General features: G+C 55.7%; 3 protein-coding genes across 13 annotated transcripts in view; all 3 read right to left on the reverse strand.

Moving 5' to 3' along the window:
- Window positions 1–2,122: 2,122 nt before the first annotated feature.
- DOK3 (docking protein 3) lies at window positions 2,123–7,848 on the reverse strand. 2 transcript variants are annotated; one of them, XM_043912404.1, is made up of 6 exons: window positions 7,720–7,848; window positions 6,913–7,024; window positions 5,328–5,633; window positions 3,377–3,476; window positions 3,089–3,261; window positions 2,123–2,988 (listed from the first exon to the last, which is right to left on the reverse strand). In XM_043912404.1, the coding sequence occupies exons 2-6, from the start codon at window positions 6,976–6,978 to the stop codon at window positions 2,308–2,310; spliced, it is 1,326 nt and encodes a 441-aa protein (XP_043768339.1). In that variant the 5' UTR covers window positions 6,979–7,024; window positions 7,720–7,848; the 3' UTR covers window positions 2,123–2,307. The 2 variants fall into 2 exon arrangements, with proteins under 2 accessions (XP_043768339.1, XP_043768338.1); XM_043912403.1 differs by having other exon boundaries at window positions 5,313–5,633.
- Window positions 7,849–8,973: 1,125 nt separating this feature from the next.
- On the reverse strand, window positions 8,974–14,689 carry DDX41 (DEAD-box helicase 41). The gene is made up of 17 exons (XM_043912405.1): window positions 14,542–14,689; window positions 14,349–14,459; window positions 13,913–14,072; window positions 13,758–13,832; window positions 13,569–13,629; window positions 13,309–13,445; window positions 12,454–12,526; window positions 12,198–12,351; window positions 11,979–12,115; window positions 11,009–11,171; window positions 10,731–10,862; window positions 10,410–10,481; window positions 10,208–10,304; window positions 9,921–10,070; window positions 9,765–9,836; window positions 9,540–9,650; window positions 8,974–9,364 (listed from the first exon to the last, which is right to left on the reverse strand). Exons 1-17 carry the CDS (start codon window positions 14,566–14,568, stop codon window positions 9,228–9,230), a joined length of 1,869 nt encoding a protein of 622 aa, XP_043768340.1. The 5' UTR covers window positions 14,569–14,689; the 3' UTR covers window positions 8,974–9,227.
- Window positions 14,690–18,908: 4,219 nt separating this feature from the next.
- FAM193B (family with sequence similarity 193 member B) overlaps window positions 18,909–19,509 on the reverse strand; it is a 30,675-nt gene continuing 30,074 nt past the window's right edge. For all 10 annotated transcript variants that reach the window (XM_043912413.1, XM_043912407.1, XM_043912412.1 and 7 more), the window contains one exon: window positions 18,909–19,302. The gene's annotated coding sequence lies outside the window, so the exon portion shown is untranslated. The remainder of the gene's footprint in view (window positions 19,303–19,509) is intronic.

A 19,509-nucleotide genomic window follows, 5' to 3' on the forward strand; every position in this document is an offset into this window, starting at 1 on the left:
GTGGAGACCACCAGGAGATTGGATTTGGTTGAAGGGAGAATGGGAGGTGAGAAAGTGGAAATGAGAGTAATCAACAACTCTTTTGAGGAATTTCTCTGTGAAGAGGAAGAGAGAAATGGGGAGGTGGCTGAAGGAGAATAAGAGGTCGAGGGGAGGTTTGTTTTAAAGAAATTATAGAGCATATTTGTGTGTGGCTGGAAATGATGATGATGATGATGGAATTAACAGGTCAAGGAGAGAGGGTAGGGCTCCATTTGCCAAGCCATGGGGAAGTGAGAGGAGACGGGAGCAGACACTCTTCGTTGTAGGGCAGGAGGGAGACTGGTGCAGATACAGCTGCTCTTGTAGATGAAGCAATGGGAGGTCAAGGATGCTCGCTTCTGTTGGCTGCCATTTCCTAAGTAGAAATGTGAGAATGGTCGGGGATGGAGAGCAGAAGCTATGAGAGCCTTGGGGAGGAGAAAAGCAGCCACTGTGGGGCGCAGGATCTCTGGGCAGCAAGGAGAGCCTATCTCTTTGAGGTTTGAGATCACATTGTTAAAGAGAATGCAGTCAGCCTGGTTATGGGAATTTCTCATATGGTGGCATAGAGAATTGGGTTCACCTGAGGCTGGGGACTGTGCCCCAAAAATAGGATGGAAGGAGAGGGGAGCAGAAGGCAGAATCCAAGTAGTGCAAGGATGGGATTACGGACTGGAGTAGTGCAGATAATGAGAAAAGGGTCAGTGCAGGTCAGTGAGAAGGGCGAGCAGCCACATAGGCAACACTAGAGGAAGTGGGCCGGAAGGAGAGCAGGTAGCCAGAGGCAGACACTTGAAATGAGACAGCATCACTGTGAAGTGACGATGGAGCGTCACCATCATAAAGATGAAGTTCGGGATGTGTCAAAGGGGTGAGCAGCTGAGGTGGTGCTGAGCTCAAGGGGCCAGGAGGCTGGATCTTCGGGGGCATTGATGCTTGTATGCATGGAGACCCAGGGATGGTGACAGGAGTAGCGGTAAGGGGAGGACAGTAAGGCAGGCAATGAAGTCTTCAAGAGACTCCTTATCTCCTTCTGGAATGTGGCCTCCTTGAAAACAGTACTGCGGCTGTCATGAACATGGCCATGGGTCCTCAGTGCCTGGCACAAAGTAGGCACTGGTGAGACTCGAATGAATGCATGTCTGGTGTATAATCTGATCTTTATCCTTGACAGCTAGGGAAGAGACTGAGGCCAGAGACTTCCCAGGAGTGTCTGCGCATTTTTTTTTTTTTTTAGTCTGTGCATTTTTGAGTCTCAGCGGAGACTGTTAGGTGTGCACATCTTTGAAGTCCCTGCCCCCTGCCTCTCCCCCACTCCCACTCCTCCCCAGCTCAGGCTTTCCGGTCCCTCAAAATCAGCCTTCACACAACTTTCCCTGGTCTGACTGTGTCCCTCCACTGAGGATGAGACCCAGCTCCTTGTAGGATGATCAGGCCTCTCTCATGAGCGGCCAACTCAACCTCAAGCCCCTAGGAGTCCTCTGGTGCATGCTCTTCCCTTGCTCTCTGCAACCACCATGCCTACCTTCAGCGTGGAAAGCTCCAGGGCTCAGTGCCAGCCTGGGGAAGCCCTGCCTCCCCTTTACGCTCAATTCAGAGGGTACATCGCCCATCAGCAAGCCTTATTTCTCCCTCTGCCCTACTACTGTCTGAGTCACTTCCACTGCAAGGACCACATGGAGCCATAATTATCTGCATTCCACTTGCCTGCTCCAGTGGACCAGAACCTACTGGTGGCAGAGGTTGGCGCTAGGTCACGTATGTCCCTGGAACCCAGCACCGGGCACTGGCGTTTGCTGCAACACCTGTGTTTGAGGATCTGTGTGGACCTGGGCATACCGCTGCCGGGAGCCTTGCTGTGTTTAGTCGCTCAGTCGTGTGACTCTTTTCCACCCCATGGACTGTAGCCCGCTAGGCTCCTCTGTCCATGGGATTCTCCACGCAAGGATACTGGAGTGGGTGGCCATGCCCTCCTCCAGGGGATCTTCCCGACCCAGGGATCAAACTCAGGAATCCGGCATTGCAGGTGGATTCTTTACCATCTGAGCCACCAGGGAAACCCTTAGGGAGGAGATAGCGCTGTGGGCCAGGAGGCTGGACAGAGAGGAGAACTACAAAGGCTTTATTACCAGCAAATCTGTACACTATACACCGGGGGGGCCTCCCGCCTTGTCCCTCCAGGCTGGAGTGCGTGTGAGGGTTGCGTCCCCAGATGTCCGTGGTCCTCCCTGCCTTCTTGTCCCAGGGAGAGCGCCCTCCTCTCCTAGGGCGGCCACGCTAAGTGGTTCAGGGCCGGTCGCAGGGGGCCGGGCCCTTCTTCCGCTCTCGGCTCAGCAACGTCACCAGCTTGGCCTTGAAGCCTGAGTGCGCGCCGGGGCGGCCAGACCCCGCCGCCTCGTCGCCGTTATCCGCCAGCTCCAGCTCCAGCAACCGCCGGTACTGGGCCTCCAGGCTGCTGTCGTGGGCCGCGCCGGGCCAGCCCAGGTCCTGGCTGTTGTGGTAGATGGGGCTGGCCGGGGGGCTGCCGCCGCCCGGGCCCTCGCGCACCAGCTCCCGGCAGCTGGCGTCGGGCGCGAACAAGTTCTCGTACAGGTGTTCCGCGGCGGCGCTCGGGGGCCCGCTGGCCCGCTTGCACACGGACGCGTAGAGCAATGCCGGCGGCTCCTCGGAGACCGCGGGGCCCAGCAGCGGCGGCAGACTCTGTGGCCCGGGCTCGGCCGCGCGCATCTTCCGCGAGCCGGGCGCTTCGGGCCGCGGGGGCCCCTCCCGCAGCTCGCCTGGAGGCTCCAGCGAGGGCAGCGAGGTGGCCCGCGGCAGAGGGCAGGGCCGGGGCCCCGGGAGCCGCTCCCGCTGGCGGGCGATGGCTGCGGCCAAGGCTCCGCACAGGTCGCGGGCGCGGGCGCTGCTGAAGGCGAAGAGGCCCTCGCCCGAGTCGCAGCGGCGGCCGGCTTCAAAGGAGAACACGCCCTGGGCAGGGGGCGGCACGAGGAGTCAGCGGTTTGAGGGGCCGGGCGCCACCCGCCACCCTTCCCTGCGGGACCAGCGGGACGGCGGCCCAGCATCTCACCTTGTCGGCGCCGAACTTTCGCAGGAAGCAGTAGGGCCAGGTGTAGAGCGCCTGCGGGCTGGCCGGTTCGCTCAGCTGGAGAGCGTCCTGTCCCAGCCGCAGGAGGTAGGGCCCCTTCAGCTGGCAGCGGGTGGCTGCCTCCGTCCTCTGCACCACCACCGGGAACTCGCCCACTGCAAGCACCGGCCGTGAGGGCCACAAGCACAGACTCCCGGGTTGGGGTCCCAGAAAGCTTCCCGCCCCGGCTGTGCTGGGGCTAAGGCTGCCCCTGTAATCTCCGCGACTTACCTTCCTGCCAGGAAGAGTAGATGGAGTTCTCCTCCATGGGGACTAGGCTCCTCTGCCGAGCCTCCACCTCCCCAGATCCCGAGGAACTCTCCCCTGTGCCCTAGGGAATGGGACAAGGTCAGAGGTTAGTGCCCCTCCTCCCCATTCCCATATCCTTTCCCTGGGGTCTGTGACAAGCAGGGGCACCCAGCGACCTGAGTGTCAGTCCCCGTTCTGCCCGTGACACAGTGCATGGCCCTGGGCCCCACTCTGAGCCTATTTCCCCACCGGCTGCCCCTTTAGGGTGCTGAGAGCTGTAAAGCGAAGGGCACACATGAAGATGTCCTCCATCGCCCCTGAGGTTGGCCAGGGACTGGGCCAGTCTGTCTGTGTGCCTGACACCTTGGAGCAGTAAAGGGGTGGAAGCTTCAAGGGTGGGCCCCACGAGTGAATGGCCGCTGTTCCTCCCATCTTTGACCTCTCCCCATCTTCCCCGACATTCTTCAGGCTCTGACCCTTAGCATCTCCATCATGACCACCTTGGCCCATGATACCATGTGCCATGCCACGCTAAGTCACTTCAGTGTCTGACTGTGACTCTATGGACCATAGCCCACCAGGCTCCTCGGTTTGTGGGATTCTCCAGGCAAGAATACTGGAGAAGGGTTGCCATGCCCTCCTTTGGGGATCTTCCCAACCCAGGGATTGAACCCGGGTCTTCTGCCTTCTTTACCATCAGAGCCACCAGGGAAGCCCCAAGATACCATAGCCAGGGTCAAATGCAATGGCTTCCCACTGGTCTCTTTGCTCCTTTTTACCTTTTTTTTTTTTTAAATCAAAAGAATTGTGGTAAAATACACAACATAAAACTGACCATTTTAACCATTTTAAAGTGGATGGAGATGTAATTCAGAACTTTTTCATTACTCCAAATGGAAATCCTGTACCCATTAAGTCTTTGCTTTCTATTCCCTTCTCTCCTCAGCCCTGGCAACCCGTAAGCTGCTTTCTGTAACTCTGGATTTGTCTATTCTGGGTATTTCATGTAAATGGAATCACACAGTGTGTGGCCTTTCATGTCTAGCTGTTCTGACTTAGCATGTTTCCAGTGTCCACCCATGTTGTAGCGTGTACCAGTGCTTCATTCTTTTTTAAGTAATGTTCTGTTGTATGGATAGACTACGTTCAGTTTATCCATTCATCCGTTGATGGACATGTGGGTGGTTTGCATCTTTGGGCTACTGTGAACAATGCTGCACTAAAGATTCTCATGCAAGTTTTGTTTGAACACCTGTTTCAGTTCTCTTGGGTCTACGCCTAGGAGGAGAATTGCTAGGTCATATGTTAACTTTGTTTAATTTTTGAGGAACTGCCACTCATTTCCTTTTGGTCCATCAGAGACCCTGCAAAGCTTTAAAACACTCAGTTTCTGGGTCCAACTCCCCAGAGGCTTCCCCTCTTGCTCAGAATAAAAGCCCAGACTCCACGAGTGGCCCTGGGCAGTTTTAGTTGGCTCCCACTAAGTTCTCCACTGTTGCCTCCTCCTGGGTCCCCTCTCCCTCCTTACCCTGTGGCCACACTGGCCTTTCTGCTCCTTGAACATCAAGCTTTTCCCTGCCTCAGGTCCCTTGCCCACGCTGCTCCCTCTTTTCAGGAGCCTTCTCAGACTGGTGTTTAGGACACTCTTTTCTCAGATCTTTGCCTGGTGGGTTATTTGTCCTCTCCTGAGAAGCCTTCCTGGACTATCCTGTCTAACATCCCTCTACTCATTCATGGTCCCACTCAGCCTCTCATATTCTCCATAGCATGCATGGCCATCTGAGATTTGTTCTGTGGGCTTCTGGGCTGTATCCCAGGCTTCTAGGTGCTTGCTGAGTGATGGGATGTGGATGAGCATGGGGATGAACAAGGTGTGGTGAAATGGTCTCCCCGGCCCGCCCCTAGATGCCTTACCCACCTGCCCTGTGCTCACCGGGAAGGCCAGCTGACAGATGGGGCCCATCCATGCCTGGCGGTGCTCTGCAGCCAGCAGGTGGCTTCGCTCCGTGGTGGTGAGCAGGAAGGCACCAGTGTCCCGGGGGCAGCTCTCGCCATCAGCCGGTAGCACGGACACGCAGTCAGCCAGGCGGATGATCCGCCGTTCTCCCCGCCGGCCAGGCCCCGCCGACCTGTCACCTGCTGGCCCCAGGCCACCATCCCGGACCTCCCAGCTCTCTAGCCGGGCCACGCCCGAGGGGCCTCCTGCATAGAGTAGACCCCATACCTTCCGCCAGCACTTCTGCAGATGATAAAAATGGGGGAGATGGCCCTCAACTGGCAGTTCTCAACCTGCAGCTCAACCCCACACAAGCCAGTCAGCCAGTGCTCCTGGCCACTCCACCTCCCTACTCTTCAGGCCATGTGAAAGTGAAGTGTCGCCCAGTTGTGTCTGACTCTGTGACCCTATGGACTGTAGCCCACCAGCCTCCTCTGGCCATGGGATTTTCTAGGCAAGAATACTGGAGTGGGTTGCCCTTTCCTTCTCCAGGGGATCTTCCTGGCCTAGGGATTGAACCCGGGTCTCCTGCACTGCAGGCAGATTCTTTACCGTCTGAGCCACCAGGGAAGCCCAGGACACATTGCCAGAGCTGGCCTGGCAAGGGGGATAGTCTGTATTTGGAGTCAGTCAGCCCTAGGTTCACATCTACCCCCACGCTTTCCCAACTGTGACCCCCATAAGCACTAGTAGCTTTGTCTCTCAAAGGTCATGAGGGGGGACTTCCCTGGTGGTCCAGCGGCTAGGACTCCATGCTCCCAATGCAGGGGCCTGGGTCTGATCCCTGGTCGGGGAACTGGATCCCACATGTGGCAAGCAAAACATCCTGCACGCCACCACTGAGACCCAGCATGGCCAGATAAATAATACAATAAAATACTTAAAAAACAAAAGGTTGTGAGACCGCATGAGGTTGGGGCTTCTACTGGATATCTAGTGGCTGGAGCAGACCACCCGACACCCCTGCTTTGTCGGTGCCCCCACCACCTGCAAAGAAAAGGTCAGTTAGGCTAGGGCAAGGGCTGGGGTGGGAGGGAGGCCTCGGTCTCATGATGGCAAGGAAGGAAACATGCAAATAATTCCGAGCAAAGGAAACAGACGGTTTATCTGCCTGGGCAGCAGCTGCAGCTGAGCTATGGGTGTGCAGGGCCAGGGATCTCAGGACAGGCCTGGGAAGAGTCGAGCCTTCTTTGGCAGGATGGAGCTCCACTTTTAGGGGCTCCTCCAGCTCAGCCCCCAGCTCTCTCAGGGGCCACAGTGCCACTAGGAGATGGGATGGAAGGCTGTTGGATTAGCCGGTCCCTCACCTCTGCTCTGCCCCAAGGGTGGCATTACTGGCTCCCTGCTCTTGGCTTCCCACCTGTAAATGAGGCAGGGTCTCGCTGAGGCTGAACTCCACACCCAGGTTGGATTCCCCACCCTGATGCCTACCCGCTTTCTCCCAGTCCTAGTGACCTGTTCGAGTCTGGGGCAGAGGCCCACCACCTGTCCTAGGCGGCCGCCTGGCAGCCAGGGTCCCCACCTTGCCGAACTTGATGTGCTGCTGGTAGAGGATGCCGTCCTTGACGGGGGTCTCCAGAGGCTCCATGGCCGCGGCCGGGCCCCAGGGCCGCCACTCCGAGGACCTGAGGAGACTGATGACGGGCAGGAGGGGAACTCCTCACACTTCCCCTTCTGGCCACTTCCCCCTCCCTCTGTCCAGAGAGGCAGCTGCAAGGCCTGGGGGAGGGGAGCCCTGCCTACCGTAAAAGAGATAGAATGGTTTGGGGAGGGCATCCCACATTTCTCCCCTGGGGTTCCAGGTACCCCACTAGAGCCAGGCAGGGGCCTCAGGCCACCTGAGGGCAGATGATCCCTGCCTGTCCCGGCCAGCTGGGTGTGAGCCTCTGACCGCAGGCTGGCTCCCGAGTCATGAGCTCTGACTCCTCCCCCATCCTGGGGCAGTTGTGTACCCTGGGGCCTGGCATGCCCACAGCCTGGTCCCATCCCAGGACCTTTAGCCAGATGGGCAAACTCCTTGCTTTCCCATTCAAGAGTCCTAGTTGGTCGGCCTGTCTTTATGCTGGAAAACAGTTCTAACAATCACTTGATCCTCTCCATTTCACAGCTCCTGTCTATTGCCAGCCTTGGCATCTTCCCATTGAACCATGGCCCCCACCTGGGCCCATCCGGCCCTTTCTGCCATCCCCAAACCAACCCATCCCTCCCCTTCCTAAACGCTGCCTGGCTCCCAGTGCCCTCAGGTCTAGCTTGGACTCCTGGGCCCAGCACTCGAAGAGTATTCTCTCCTCCACCTCGCCACGCCTGGCCCCTTCAGGGCGCCTCTCACCGTGCTCCTCAGGGCACTGGGCCTCCTTCCTCTGGCCTTCTTCCTTCAGGTCTCCCTGGACCACCCCACACTATCTTGAGAGCACAAAGGCCCCAGCCCTCACAGCACAGCCCCAGCCACGTGAGTGAGGGTGGCACGCCCCTGCCGAGTTCCCTGGAGAGCTCACATGCTTTTTTTTTTTTAAGCTTTGCTTCTTGCTGGGGCTCTTTCTAAGCCTTTCCTTGCTGGAGGCCAGTTATCTGAGCTCTGCTTATGAATCTGAATTCTGGAGACAGCCTCGTGTCACTTATCCTGTGCCACTTCTACGAAGGAATGTGTCAACAGGCCAAATACTGTTTGGGGGCCACATGTGGGCTGTGCAGCTTCTCAGGCAGGAAATCCAGGGCCTCGTTCACCCGGCTTTGGCCCCGTTATGGCCCCAGCAGCCTGACACCATGTCCTTTGCATTCTCATTGCCATTTCACCGATGAGGAAATCAAGACTCAGAAACATTAAGTAACTTGCCCAAGGCCACACACCAAGTGACAAGCATGACGCAAACAACTGCTGTCCTGCTGGGATAAGCATGTGGCCTTGTACAGGCAGTGCCTGGCACAGAGGAGCTGCCACCTGGGCTTTTTTTTCTTTCTACCCGTAGCAAGATGCTGAAATCCTGGCCCATTTGCTAGCAGTCCTGTGACTGCGGCCTGCATTTATTCACGGCGAATCTTCTGTCCCACTCACTTGTGAACTTCCCAGAGGGCATCTGTCTGGCTCACCTAGGCCCTGAGCCCAGCACATAGCTGGGTCAGTGGGTGCATGTGGCCTGGATGCATGTGGCAGTCCTATGGCGTTTGCTGCCCGCTTGGCAAACAGCAGAGGCCTCCCTACTGGGAGCCTGTGTGGGCAGGGGCCTGAGGCAGGATGTCTCCAAAGGGCCTTAGGAGAAGCCCCGGGGAACTTGACCCACTGACAGGAAGAGGGAGGCTGGGGCAGGGCTGGAGGTTCTAACAGCCAACCAGAAAGACCGGAAACCCCAACCAAACATTTCCCTCTGGTCTATTGGGGTGGTCCTTCTCTGAGTCACAATAGAGGAAATTTACCCTAAGCCTCCAAAGGAGGCCCTAGGCAATCAGCTCCTTCCACAGCTCAGTACCAGCAGGTTTTGGCAGTGGTGGTGGGAGATACCAAGGTCCCACCTCAGAGGGGGCGCTGGAGGTCAGAGGGTGAGGCCTGCCCCGGGAGCACGGGGCAGACAAGGTGAAACACAGAGGCTGAGACCAGAAAGGCTTGTGCTTTAATGGCAGCTAGGATAAAGGGGAGCAAAAATAGTAATTCTGGGGGGCACAGCGAGCAGGCAGCCAGGTCCAGCCAGGCCCAACCCAGACCAGCTGAGCCAAGGTTGCTGTCTTCTTGTCCACGGGGCAGGTGTGTGTGTGTGTGTGTGTTGGCGGGGGGGAGGGGGTGGTGGTGATGGCTGGAGCTCTAGGGACAGAGGCCCCTCGCAAGAAGGAGGGGTGGCAGCCAGCTCAGAAGTCCATGGAGCTGTGGGCCAGGTAGTCCTTGCGGCCGATGTTGCTAACCTGCTTCGTCTGCATGGCTTCGAGCTTGGGGCAGTCCGTGATCCGATGGCCCAGGCCCCCACAGAAGGCGCAGCCACGCTCTTCTGTGGGAATAGGGGACCAGGGGAGGGATGGTCAGCACGCTGATGGGGCCAGCCTCCATACCCCAGACCGTGGGCGCCCCCATCAGACCCCCAGTCCACCAAGGGGCAGCATGCACTTGTTCCATGGGGCTCTCGGCTGTCCCCACTGGACTAGGGTCCTTCCACCCCGCGTCACCTCCGATGACCAGCATGGACTCGTCCCCACAGTGCAGGACTTGCAGGACGGGTGGAACCTTCTGCTTGGCCTCCAGCAGCAGGGCTTTGAGATCCATCAGCACTGACTCATCTGTGGGGATAGTGGGGAGCCTTCAGGTCCAACCCTGGGCCCTGCAGCCAGAACCTGAGAGGTCACAGGTGGAGGACCCAGGAACAGCCTTGGTGGCCTCGGTGGCAGACTCACCACAGGCCTTGTTGATGAAGGTGGTGGCGATGCCCGTGTTTCCTGAGCGCCCAGTTCGGCCAATACGGTGCACTGCAGAGAGAGGGAACAGAGCATGTGGCCCCCTCTCCAGGGGCTAGGGCTGAGCCCTCAACCCCAGCCTCCCAAATACCCCACCATAGTTCTCGATCTCCTCAGGCATGTCATAATTGATGACGTGCTGGATGGCAGGGAAGTCCAAGCCCTTGGAGGCTACATCCGTGGCCACAAGGACATCCTTCTTGCCCTCCCGGAATGCCTCGATAGCCTTGGTCCGTTCCTCCTGGTCTGGAAAGGGTCAGGCAGGAACTGTTAGGGCGAGAGCAGTGGTCTGGGGAGGAGTGGCAGGCTGTCCAGGTGGGGAAGGGATAAGATGAGGGGCTGCTATGGCAGTGGGGTCCCTGCCTAGGACATCCCACCCTGACCTTTGCCCCCATGGATGGCAACAGCCTCCACTCCCTTGAGCAGCAAGTACTCATGGATGGCGTCCACATCCGCTTTCTTCTCTGCAAAGATGAGCACCTGTCCGCAAAAAGCCAACTCTGGTCACAGGGGCTGACTCCTGGGTGCCCCCTGTGACCTTCCCCCTGCATGCTGCCCCCGGCCAGCCTGGCTGGCAGCACTCACGGGCGGCGGAGTCTTCTGCAGGCACTCAAGCAGGTACACCATCTTGGCTTCCTCCTTCACGTATTCCACTTCCTGTCACCACCGGGATCAGGTCAGGTGGTCCTGAGAACAGGCTCACCAGCCCTGGCCCTGCCACAGAGAATGGGTCCCCAGTCCTGGCTGGGAGGTGACCAGAAGCCTCTTGCCAAGGGCAGGTCACTATAAGGCTTCCTGCTAAGGGCCAAGGCTGTGAATGAAACCCCTGGTACCCACCCGGCTCTGATCAGTTCCCAGGAGTCTTGGAAGACCCCGCCCTCCCAGGCGAGACTGCCTAGCAGGTACCTGGATGACATCCAAGCTGGCGGCCCCAGCACGCCCCACGTTGATCGTGACAGGCTTTACCAGGGCGCTTTTGGCAAAGTTCTGAATCTTCTTGGGCATGGTGGCGCTGAAGAGGAGGGTCTGTCGCTGGCCCTGAGAAAGAAGAGGACATGTCGGGGTGGGGAGGGAGGCTGAGCAGCTGGGACAGTGGGTGGGCCTCAGGGCCCTTCGGAGTTGAATGTGGTGTGTGTGGTGGGGGGAACGGTGGGGGAACGTCCTGGCCAGGTGGGGAAGGGCACCTTGAAGTAGGAGAAGATGGTGCGGATGTCGCCCTCGAAGCCCATGTCGATCATGCGGTCAGCCTCATCCAGGGCCAGATAACGACAGATGTCCAGGCTGACCATCTTCTTCTGCAGCAGATCCATGAGGCGCCCAGGGGTGGCCACCATCATGTGCACACCACTGGGGACCAAGAAGAGACACTAAGGCAGAGCCACCTGCTCGACCTTACCTAGAGGCCGGCAGCTCGCCTTGTTCTGCCTTCCAGTTTCCTTCCTGTTTCTCCTTGCTTGTCCCTCCTTGTCACTGCCACCACCTTGCTCTCTGAACAGAACAAGGCTCTCCTGGAGAGCACTACAGCCTTCTTTGCTAGACCCCAGCCATGTGGTCACCTCTGCCTCGCACACCCGTCCCCTGATCACCCCTCTGTCCCTAGGAGGGCTGAATCTTCAGATAGTTTCAGTTGTGCATCCACAGCTCCCTCTGTAGGCCTCAGCGGGATCACCTTCCTGGTACACTGAACTCATCTTTTCCATGGTTGCATCTTCCCTGACTAGCAATGCCTATGAAACAGGGACTGGGTTTGGCCTGTCTGCAACCCTGGACAGGTAGTGATGTGCTGTCTGTCGGGAACTGCACTGTGTGTAAAGGGCACAGGCCCAGCCACACCCCAGAGCCTCAGCCTCCTTCATAGATCACACTGGACAACCTGATCGTCCTGGACACCCCAGGCCCTCCACCTCTCTGCCTTCTGCCTGGAATGCCCTGACTCCCTTACCTCCCAGATGCCCCTGTTCCATCTGCTGTGGTCCCAGAGTACTTTAGCACCTTCCTCTGTCCCAACCCACCTCCCCATTAGACTGGGGGCTCCTTGAGGGCTGAGCCCATGGGCGGCCTCTGCAAGGCTCTGCTGAGTAGCTAAAGCAAAGGGTCTTTTGGCGTGTCAAGGGGTTCTGAGGAAACCCTTGGGGCAGGATTACTTAGACTCACTGTCGGATGGTCTCCATCTGCTCTTTGACGGACATGCCCCCGATGCAGAGGGCGCAGCGCAGGAGCGGTGAGCTGTCTTCCTGCAGCAGGCGGCAGTAGTACTCCAGGATGCCGTGGGTCTGTCGGGCCAGCTCCCGCTGCAGGTACAGGGGCCGTGGCTGGCACCAGAAGGTGGCTCCCTCCCTCTTGCACCCTGCCCTCCAGGCCAGCCTCTCTTACCGAAGGGCAGATAATGAGTCCATAGGGCCCTTCACGCTTAGAGAAAGGTAACCTTTTCTCTTGTTCCAGGCAGAACATGATGACAGGCAAAGTGAACACCAGTGTCTTGCCTGAACCGGTAAAGGCTATGCCTATCATGTCACGGCCAGACAGACTGGTGAGAGAAGAGAGGCCGGAGGGTCAGTCTTGGTGGAAAACAAAGACTGCTTCTCATCCACTGACTGCTCCTCCCCAGGACTGTCAGGTTCACACTCACATGGTGGGAATTCCCTGGATCTGAATGGGTGTTGGGTGGTGGATGCCCTTCTTCTTCAGGCCTCTCAGGATGGCTACAGAAAACAACCTGGCTTCATTTTTGTGTTTCACAGGATAAGCGACACAGGCCCCTAATGCCTATAAAATTGATACTATGCCCCTCACGTTACAAACGATGAAACTAAGACAGACAGAAAGACAGACACACAAACTTGTCCAAGGCTTCTAGGCTAAGTGGAGGCAGGATTCACACCCAGTTCTGTTTAAGGCCATCATCACTTGCCCACCAAAGCTCCCTAATGGCAGAAGTTACGAAATATGAACAGCTGAATGACTGAAAAAGAAGCATAAAGATGAATTCCTCCTTCTCCACTGACTAGACCTGATGCAGCAGCTTCTGGATTTCGGTGGGGGCCTAGGATGCAACCTCACAGATGCTTCACTATCAAAATGTGGTGCATGTTTCATGATCACAATGTGGTACTGCAGACTTCCCTGGGGTACAGTGGATAAAAATCTGCCTGCTGATGCAGGGGACTCGGGTTCGACCCCTGGTGTGGGAAGATTCCACATGCTGTGGAACAACTAAAGCCTGTGTGCCACAACTACTGAGCCTGCGTGCCACAACCAGTGAAGCCCGCACGCCGCAACTTCTGAGCCTGTGTGCTGCAACTACTGAAGCCTGAGTGCCTAGAGCCTATGCTCCACAACAAGAGAAGCTCCACAATGAGAAGCCTGTGCATTGCAACAAAGAGTAGCCCCTGCGAGCTCCAACCAGAGAAAGCCTGTGCACAGAACAAAAGACCCAGCACAGCCTGTTGCATATAATGTGCTGGTGCTTCCGGCTCCCAGGTACCTGCAGGAAATTTCATTTCCTTGAAGCTCTTAATGGGCGGTGGGATGCTATCGCCTTCCACCAAGATGTGGTACTTCTTCCGGACACGTTCATGCCGCTCTTCAGACATACTCAGGACGTAACGGGGTGGTGTCCAACTGTGGGTGGGTGACAAGGGTCAAGACAGCCCCTGGGCACACCTGGCTTTGGGGTGTCCCTTCCAGTCTCAGCCACCTACCATCCCAAGTAAGAGGAACCAACGGCAGACAGGAAAGACGTACCTAGTTTTGATTGGATCGTCATATGTGATTCCCTTAGCCATCTCCTTTACTGACATCAAAGCTGAGGAAACAGATGTGGCTCAAGGTTGGCTCCTGCTTCCCAGAGGCCAGGCCCCTTGAAATGGAACATGCCTGGGGTTGAGGGAGGAGGCTCAGTTCACCTCCTCTCTGCCCTGGCTACAGTCATACCTCGACCTTCGGCCACACTCTCTAGGATCTTCTCCTCTTCCTTCAGCTGCTTCTCTTTGGCAGACTCCTTGCGGGCTGACAAAAGAAGCAGGAGGTGTCGGAGAGACACCAAAGCCGGGCGCCATGCTGAGCCTCCGGCCTGCTGCCCAGCCCACCTTCAGCCTTCTCTTTGAGATGCTGGTGCTGATCCAAGAGGCTGACTTTGGATTGAGGACCCAACGGGATGTCGTCCTCATCTCCTCGGGGCTCACTGCCGCTGTCCTGCTGCTCCTCTTCCGCAGCTCCCTTGCGCCTTCGCTGCAGCAGCTTCTGGAGCTGAGGTTCCACCAGTGCCCCTCAGAGCCAAGCCCAACGCAAAGTGGGGCATCGGGCCCGGGGACCTGCGTCAGGATCCTGGCTTTTGGGAGAGTGTCCTGTGCTCGGAGGCGCAGAGCTGCCCCACTCCTCAGACGAGATTGCCAGTTCCTCGTCTGCCTGGGGACCACGCTCCCGCGTACTGACACCTCACTCCGCGGACCAAGGGCCACCCTCCATCGCATCGCTAAACCACCATCTCCTGCCCTCACTCCTCCCGCGACCCAGGGCCCTCACCAGTAGTTGCCGGCGCTGTCGCAACGGCACGTACGGCACATAGTCCTCGTCGTCCTCATCCTCTGCCTCGGAGCGGCTTCCTGTGGCAGTCGCCTCGTCGGTGCGAGCCCGCTGCAAACACACACGAGTCAGACCCGGACCCCCAGCCTTTACCTTCGCTCTCCACCCGCGCGGACCCCAACCTCTCTCCCACCTTCCGCTCAGGTTCGGATTCCGCCATCCTTTGCTGCACGCATGCGCACCACAGTAAAGCTCCGCCCCACCTATGATGAGACCCAATCAGATATAAGGAAGCGGACGTCGGCACCTAGCAACGACCTCTGAGTGCCGGATCGCGCAGAAGGACAAACTTTCTCCTAAGCGTCGGTCGTGCGGTGCGGTGTCCCCGCCCACTGTAGGCGGCTACGCAGCTGTTGCCGGGGCTGAGGGCGAAAGCGTCAGGCAAGGCATTGTGTGACTCTGTAGGATTTCGAGCACGCGCTAAAAGCTCAAGCCGAGCCGGGTAGAAGCGTGAAAACCGCCGTTCCCAAAGAGGGCGGCCTGCCGGCGGCCCAGCCTCGCCCAGGGCGTGACGTCACTCGGCACGCCCTCGCTAGTGGACACTGCGTCCTCTCGTGGCCGGGGAGCTCAGAGACCAGGCTAGCTGGGATGCCGGCCTGGACTCTATCCGGCTCCTATTAACCCGCACCGGCCAAGGCAGGCAGGGCAGGATGGGGCTTGCAGAGTAAGTGACTCAACACACACGCTGCCGCTGACTGGTGAGAATACTGGTGGTGTTATCTGTGTGAAACACCTATGTTCAGAGTGGCGAGGGATAAACAAAATGATGACTGTGGTTTTAAACTGAGGGCCTGTATATGTACGCAAACGGTTTTCATTCTAAATGCCATAATAGAGCTGCGAGAGTAACTGGGGAACCAAAGAAGACTTTGAGGAGACCTGGATCTGAAGTTATAGGGAAGTGAGGAATCTCAGAGCTGCTGGGAGAGCAGAAGAGGGAGAGGCTTCCTGATAGAGGGTCTCAGTCAGTTCAGTTCAGTCACTCAGTCGTGTCCGACTCTTTGCGACTCCATGAAATCGCAGCACGCCAGGCCTCCCTGTCCATCACCAACTCCCGGAGTTTACTCAAACTCATGCCCACCGAGTCGGTGATGCCATCCAGCCATCTCATCCTCTGTCTTCCCCTTCTCCTCCTGCCCCCAATCCCTCCCAGCATCAGGATCTTTTCCAATGAGTCAACGCTTTGCATCAGGTGGTCAAAGTATTGGAGTTTCAGCTTCAGCATCAGTCCTTCCAACGAACACCCAGGACTGATCTCCTTTAGGATGGACTGGTTGGATCTTCTTGCAGTCCAAGGGACTCTCAAGAGTCTTCTCCAACACCATAGTTCCAAAGCATCAATTTTTCGGCACTCAGCTTTCTTCACAGTCCAACTCTCACATCCATACATGACCACTGGAAAAACCATAGCCTAGACCAGACGGACCTTTGTTGGCAAAGTAATGTCTCTGCTTTTTAATATGCTATCTAGGTTGGTCATAACTTTCCTTCCAAGGAGTAAGCGTATTTTAATTTCATGGCTGCAGTCACCATCCGCAGTGATTTTGGAGCCCCCAAAAATAAAGTCTGACACTGTTTCCACTGTCTCCCCATCTATTTCCCATGAGGTGATGGGACCAGATGCCATGATCTTAGTTTTCTGAATGTTAAGCTTTAAACCAACTTTTTCACTCTCCTCTTTCACTTTCATCAAGAGGCTTTTTAGTTCCTCTTCACTCTCTGCCATAAGGGTGGTGTCATCTGCATATCTGAGGTTATTAGTATTTCTCCCGGCAATGTTGATTCCAGCTTGTGCTTCTTCCAGCCCAGGCTTTCTCATGATGTACTCTGCATACATGAGTTTAAAAACAAAAAGAAAGGTGCCCTGTCTGGACAGCCAGACCACTCAGGCCTGATAACCATTCAACTAGATAGAGGGTCTAGCAGGAGTTAAGTTCTGGCCATGCCCAAGTTTCTTAGTGAACAAAGAGATGTGGCCTGTGTAGGATAGGATAATGCAGAGTTAAGGCTAGAAAGGTAGACCCAGAATGAATGTGCAGGGCTGACTGTCAGGATAATTTCAACTTTTAAAGAGGATAGGTTAGTGCTGTTTTTTTCTTCCTTTGTATGATAGAGTGTGTACTGGACATTGTGCACAGTGAGAACGTGTTAGTCGCTCAGTCATATCCGCCTCTTTGCAATATCGCGGGCTGTAACCCTCCACGCTCCTCTGTCCGTGCAATTCTCCAGGCAAGAATATGGAGTGGGTTGCCATTTTCTTCGGGGAACTTCCCGACCCAGGGATTGAACCCAGGTCTCCTGTATTACAGGCAGATTCTTTACCATCTAAGCCCAAAGAGATTAGGTGGAGATAAACTGATCTTAAGAACTCTCCTAAGACACACAAAGTATCCCTTTTGGAATTAGCATAAAGGCAAGGAAATGGCAACCCACTCCAGTATTCTTGCCTGGAGAATTTCGTAAACAGAAGAACCTGTCAGGCTACAGTCCATGGGGTCGCAGAGTTGGACACGACTGAGCAACTAACACACACAGGGTAAACTGTAAAAAAGTGGCTTCTCAGCTGGAATGTGAAGGATTAGGTGGTATTCGTAAGAAAGTGTTATTTCAGAAGAGGGAAACAAGTGAACAAAAGTCAGGAGCCCTGAGGGTGCCAGACCTAGCTGGAGACAGGTCATCAGGTGTGGCTGGAGTGTGCCAGAGGCAGGAGCCAGACTTGAACGACCCTGAACACCATTCATAGAGCTCTTTTTCTGTGGGAAAGGGCTTCTCTGATAGCTCAGTTGGTAAAGAGTCTACCTGCAATGCAGGAGACCCCGGTTCAATTCCTGAGTCGGGAAGATCCAGTGGAGGATAGGCTACCCACTCCGGTATTCTTGGACTTCCCTTGTGGCTCAGCTGGTAAAGAATCTGCCTGCAATGTGGGAGACCTGGGTTGGGAAGATCCCCTGGAGAAAGGAAAGGCTACCCACTCCAGTATTCTGGCCTGGAGAATTCCATGGACTGTATAGTCCATGGGGTCGGAAAGAGTCGGAAATGACTGAGTGACTTTCACTTTCTGTGGGTAAAGCAGCTGCTTGATCAGATCTGCAACTCTGCAGATGAAGCAGAATTCTTCATAGCTGTGACAATTCAATTGCTGAGCAGGATCCCAGTGTAAGAGTTGAAGGCGAGAAGCACAGGTTAATAAATATACAGAGAAAGGTTTCAGAGAAAAGTGGCCACACTTCCTTGAGGACTGGCCAAGGGATCAAGAATTGTGAGCCTGTGGTCAATGCTGTTTCACCTCTTTGGAAGAAGTGGTCCTGCCAGCCCAGTGTGTGTGTGTGTGTGTGTTGCAGGGTGGGGAAGGGTTCAACCTGGTGGGGAAGGAGGGAGTGGTTTTGGATCCTGGTCCCAACACTCCACAGACACCTGTTAGTCAAGGTGTAGCTGCTGCCATTGTCACTCCCCACATGAGCACAAGCTAAGAGCTGTTCTAGCAGAGAAAATGGCATTGGAGGTGAGGATTTGGGGCAAAAGTGTGTGTGAGGCATTTCTGGCAAAACTGTTACATTAAAATCTGAATTCACAAACAAGATCTGTGGTGGGGAGCAGGGGATGAGGTAGTTTGCTTTACACAAGAGTTCATTCTTAACACTCAAGTACTTTGGCAACACATCCATGCCCACTGTAAACTCAGATCCAACTGATAAAACTCCACCTTTACTTTTACCCACTTTCCCTGCCAACTTCTGTCATCCAGGCTATAGGTACACACACAATCCACAAAGGCCTCAAGACTTCCTGATAGCTTCTCGCATCAGCTGCACAGAGACCAAGTTCTACCCCTCCAACTCACCCATCTTGGAGGCAGGGAAACTGAGACACAGTGTGGGGAAGGGGTTGCTCCGGGTTTCCACACTGGCGTCCTGTTAACAGGAGGGCATGGCACAGATGCTACTGTCATACAGACCTACGCTTTAATCCTGTGTGTGTGTGCTGTCATGTCTGACTCTTTGAGACCCAATGGACTGTAACCCACCAGGCTGCTCTATCCATGGAATTTTCCAGTTATAGAATGCTGGATCATGTCGCTCTTTGACAGAAAACAACAAAAGTCTGTAAAGCAATTATCCTTCGATTAAAAAAAAGAATACTGGAACAGGTTGCCACTTCCTACTCCAGGGATCTTCCTGACCCAGGGATCGAACCTGAGTCTCTTGCGTCTCCTGCATCGGCAGGCAGAGTCTTTACCACTGCACCACCTGGGATCCTAGTTGGCCAAACTGAGCTCAGTGGAGTCTCTTTGCTGTCTTGGCTTTAATTCGTCATCCATAAAATGGGCTAATAGTTCCACTTAGCATTGCTGACAGAATTAAGTGGAATCGATGCCAACCTCTTGTGGTAGCATGTGCTTAGGAAGGTTAATGACTAAGGCAGACTGCAATGCCTCTGTGGAGTACATCCTTCACCCTCACGCCCCACCCAGATGAGTAAACCATCAATCAACACACCGACTCTGTGTCCAAATGTTGCTTTATCTTTCGGCAGGAAAGATTTTCACAGTATCAAAAGTAAAGAATTGAAAAACAAGTAAAACAAAAACAAAACAACCAAACACAAAAAGAGCAGTGTTGGGCCAGCAGTACCATCAGCCCCCAAGCCCACAGGCCAGCCCAGCCCCCGGGCTCTTGAGTGTGGGGGCTGCGTAGCACCAGGAAGCGGCTCTGCAGAGGTCCTGAGGGGCCCCAGCATGAACAGCATCTATTCAGCTTTTGGTTGGTCCAGGATGGTGGAGCCCCGGGGAGTGGGGTCTTGGGCAGGTAGGTGGGGATGTGATGGAGAAAACTGTAGACCTTCGGCTGGCAGTTGGGGTCTCAGGACACCCTTAAGAAGCTGGTTCTGGCAGGGGCTGAGAAAACAGAAGAGTACAGCCACATGGTGAGAAATAGCCCCAAGGCAGCCTCCCTGTGCTGGCTCCGAGTCTCCACAGGTCCCCATGGAGGCAGGAACAGTTGCCTGCTATTTCTGTCCGCTGGGCTGAAAGCAGTGAACAGACTTTCCCCATCACCTCCAGCAGAGGACGAAGGTTAAGACAGAACCCCCACCCCACTGAACA

Source organism: Cervus elaphus, chromosome 9 (genome assembly GCF_910594005.1).
Source record: "Cervus elaphus chromosome 9, mCerEla1.1, whole genome shotgun sequence".
NCBI lineage: Eukaryota > Metazoa > Chordata > Mammalia > Artiodactyla > Cervidae > Cervus > Cervus elaphus.

Bases quoted from the DNA above. Each gene is read 5' to 3' on its own strand.
- DOK3 (XM_043912403.1), bottom strand. From the start codon at position 6,978: ATGGAGCCTCTGGAGACCCCCGTCAAGGACGGCATCCTCTACCAGCAG. The intron at 5,634-6,912 runs GTGGGGACCCTG...TATCATCTGCAG, and splicing joins AGCACATCAAGTTCGGCAAG to AAGTGCTGGCGGAAGGTATG. The intron at 2,989-3,088 runs GTGAGATGCTGG...CCCCCTGCCCAG, and splicing joins GAAAGTTCGGCGCCGACAAG to GGCGTGTTCTCCTTTGAAGC.
- DDX41 (XM_043912405.1), bottom strand. From the start codon at position 14,568: ATGGCGGAATCCGAACCTGAGCGGAAG. The intron at 13,833-13,912 runs GTGGGCTGGGCA...TTCTTTTGTCAG, and splicing joins TCTCAAAGAGAAGGCTGAAG to CCCGCAAGGAGTCTGCCAAA. The intron at 9,365-9,539 runs GTGACGCGGGGT...CTATTCCCACAG, and splicing joins GTCCATGCTGGTCATCGGAG to AAGAGCGTGGCTGCGCCTTC.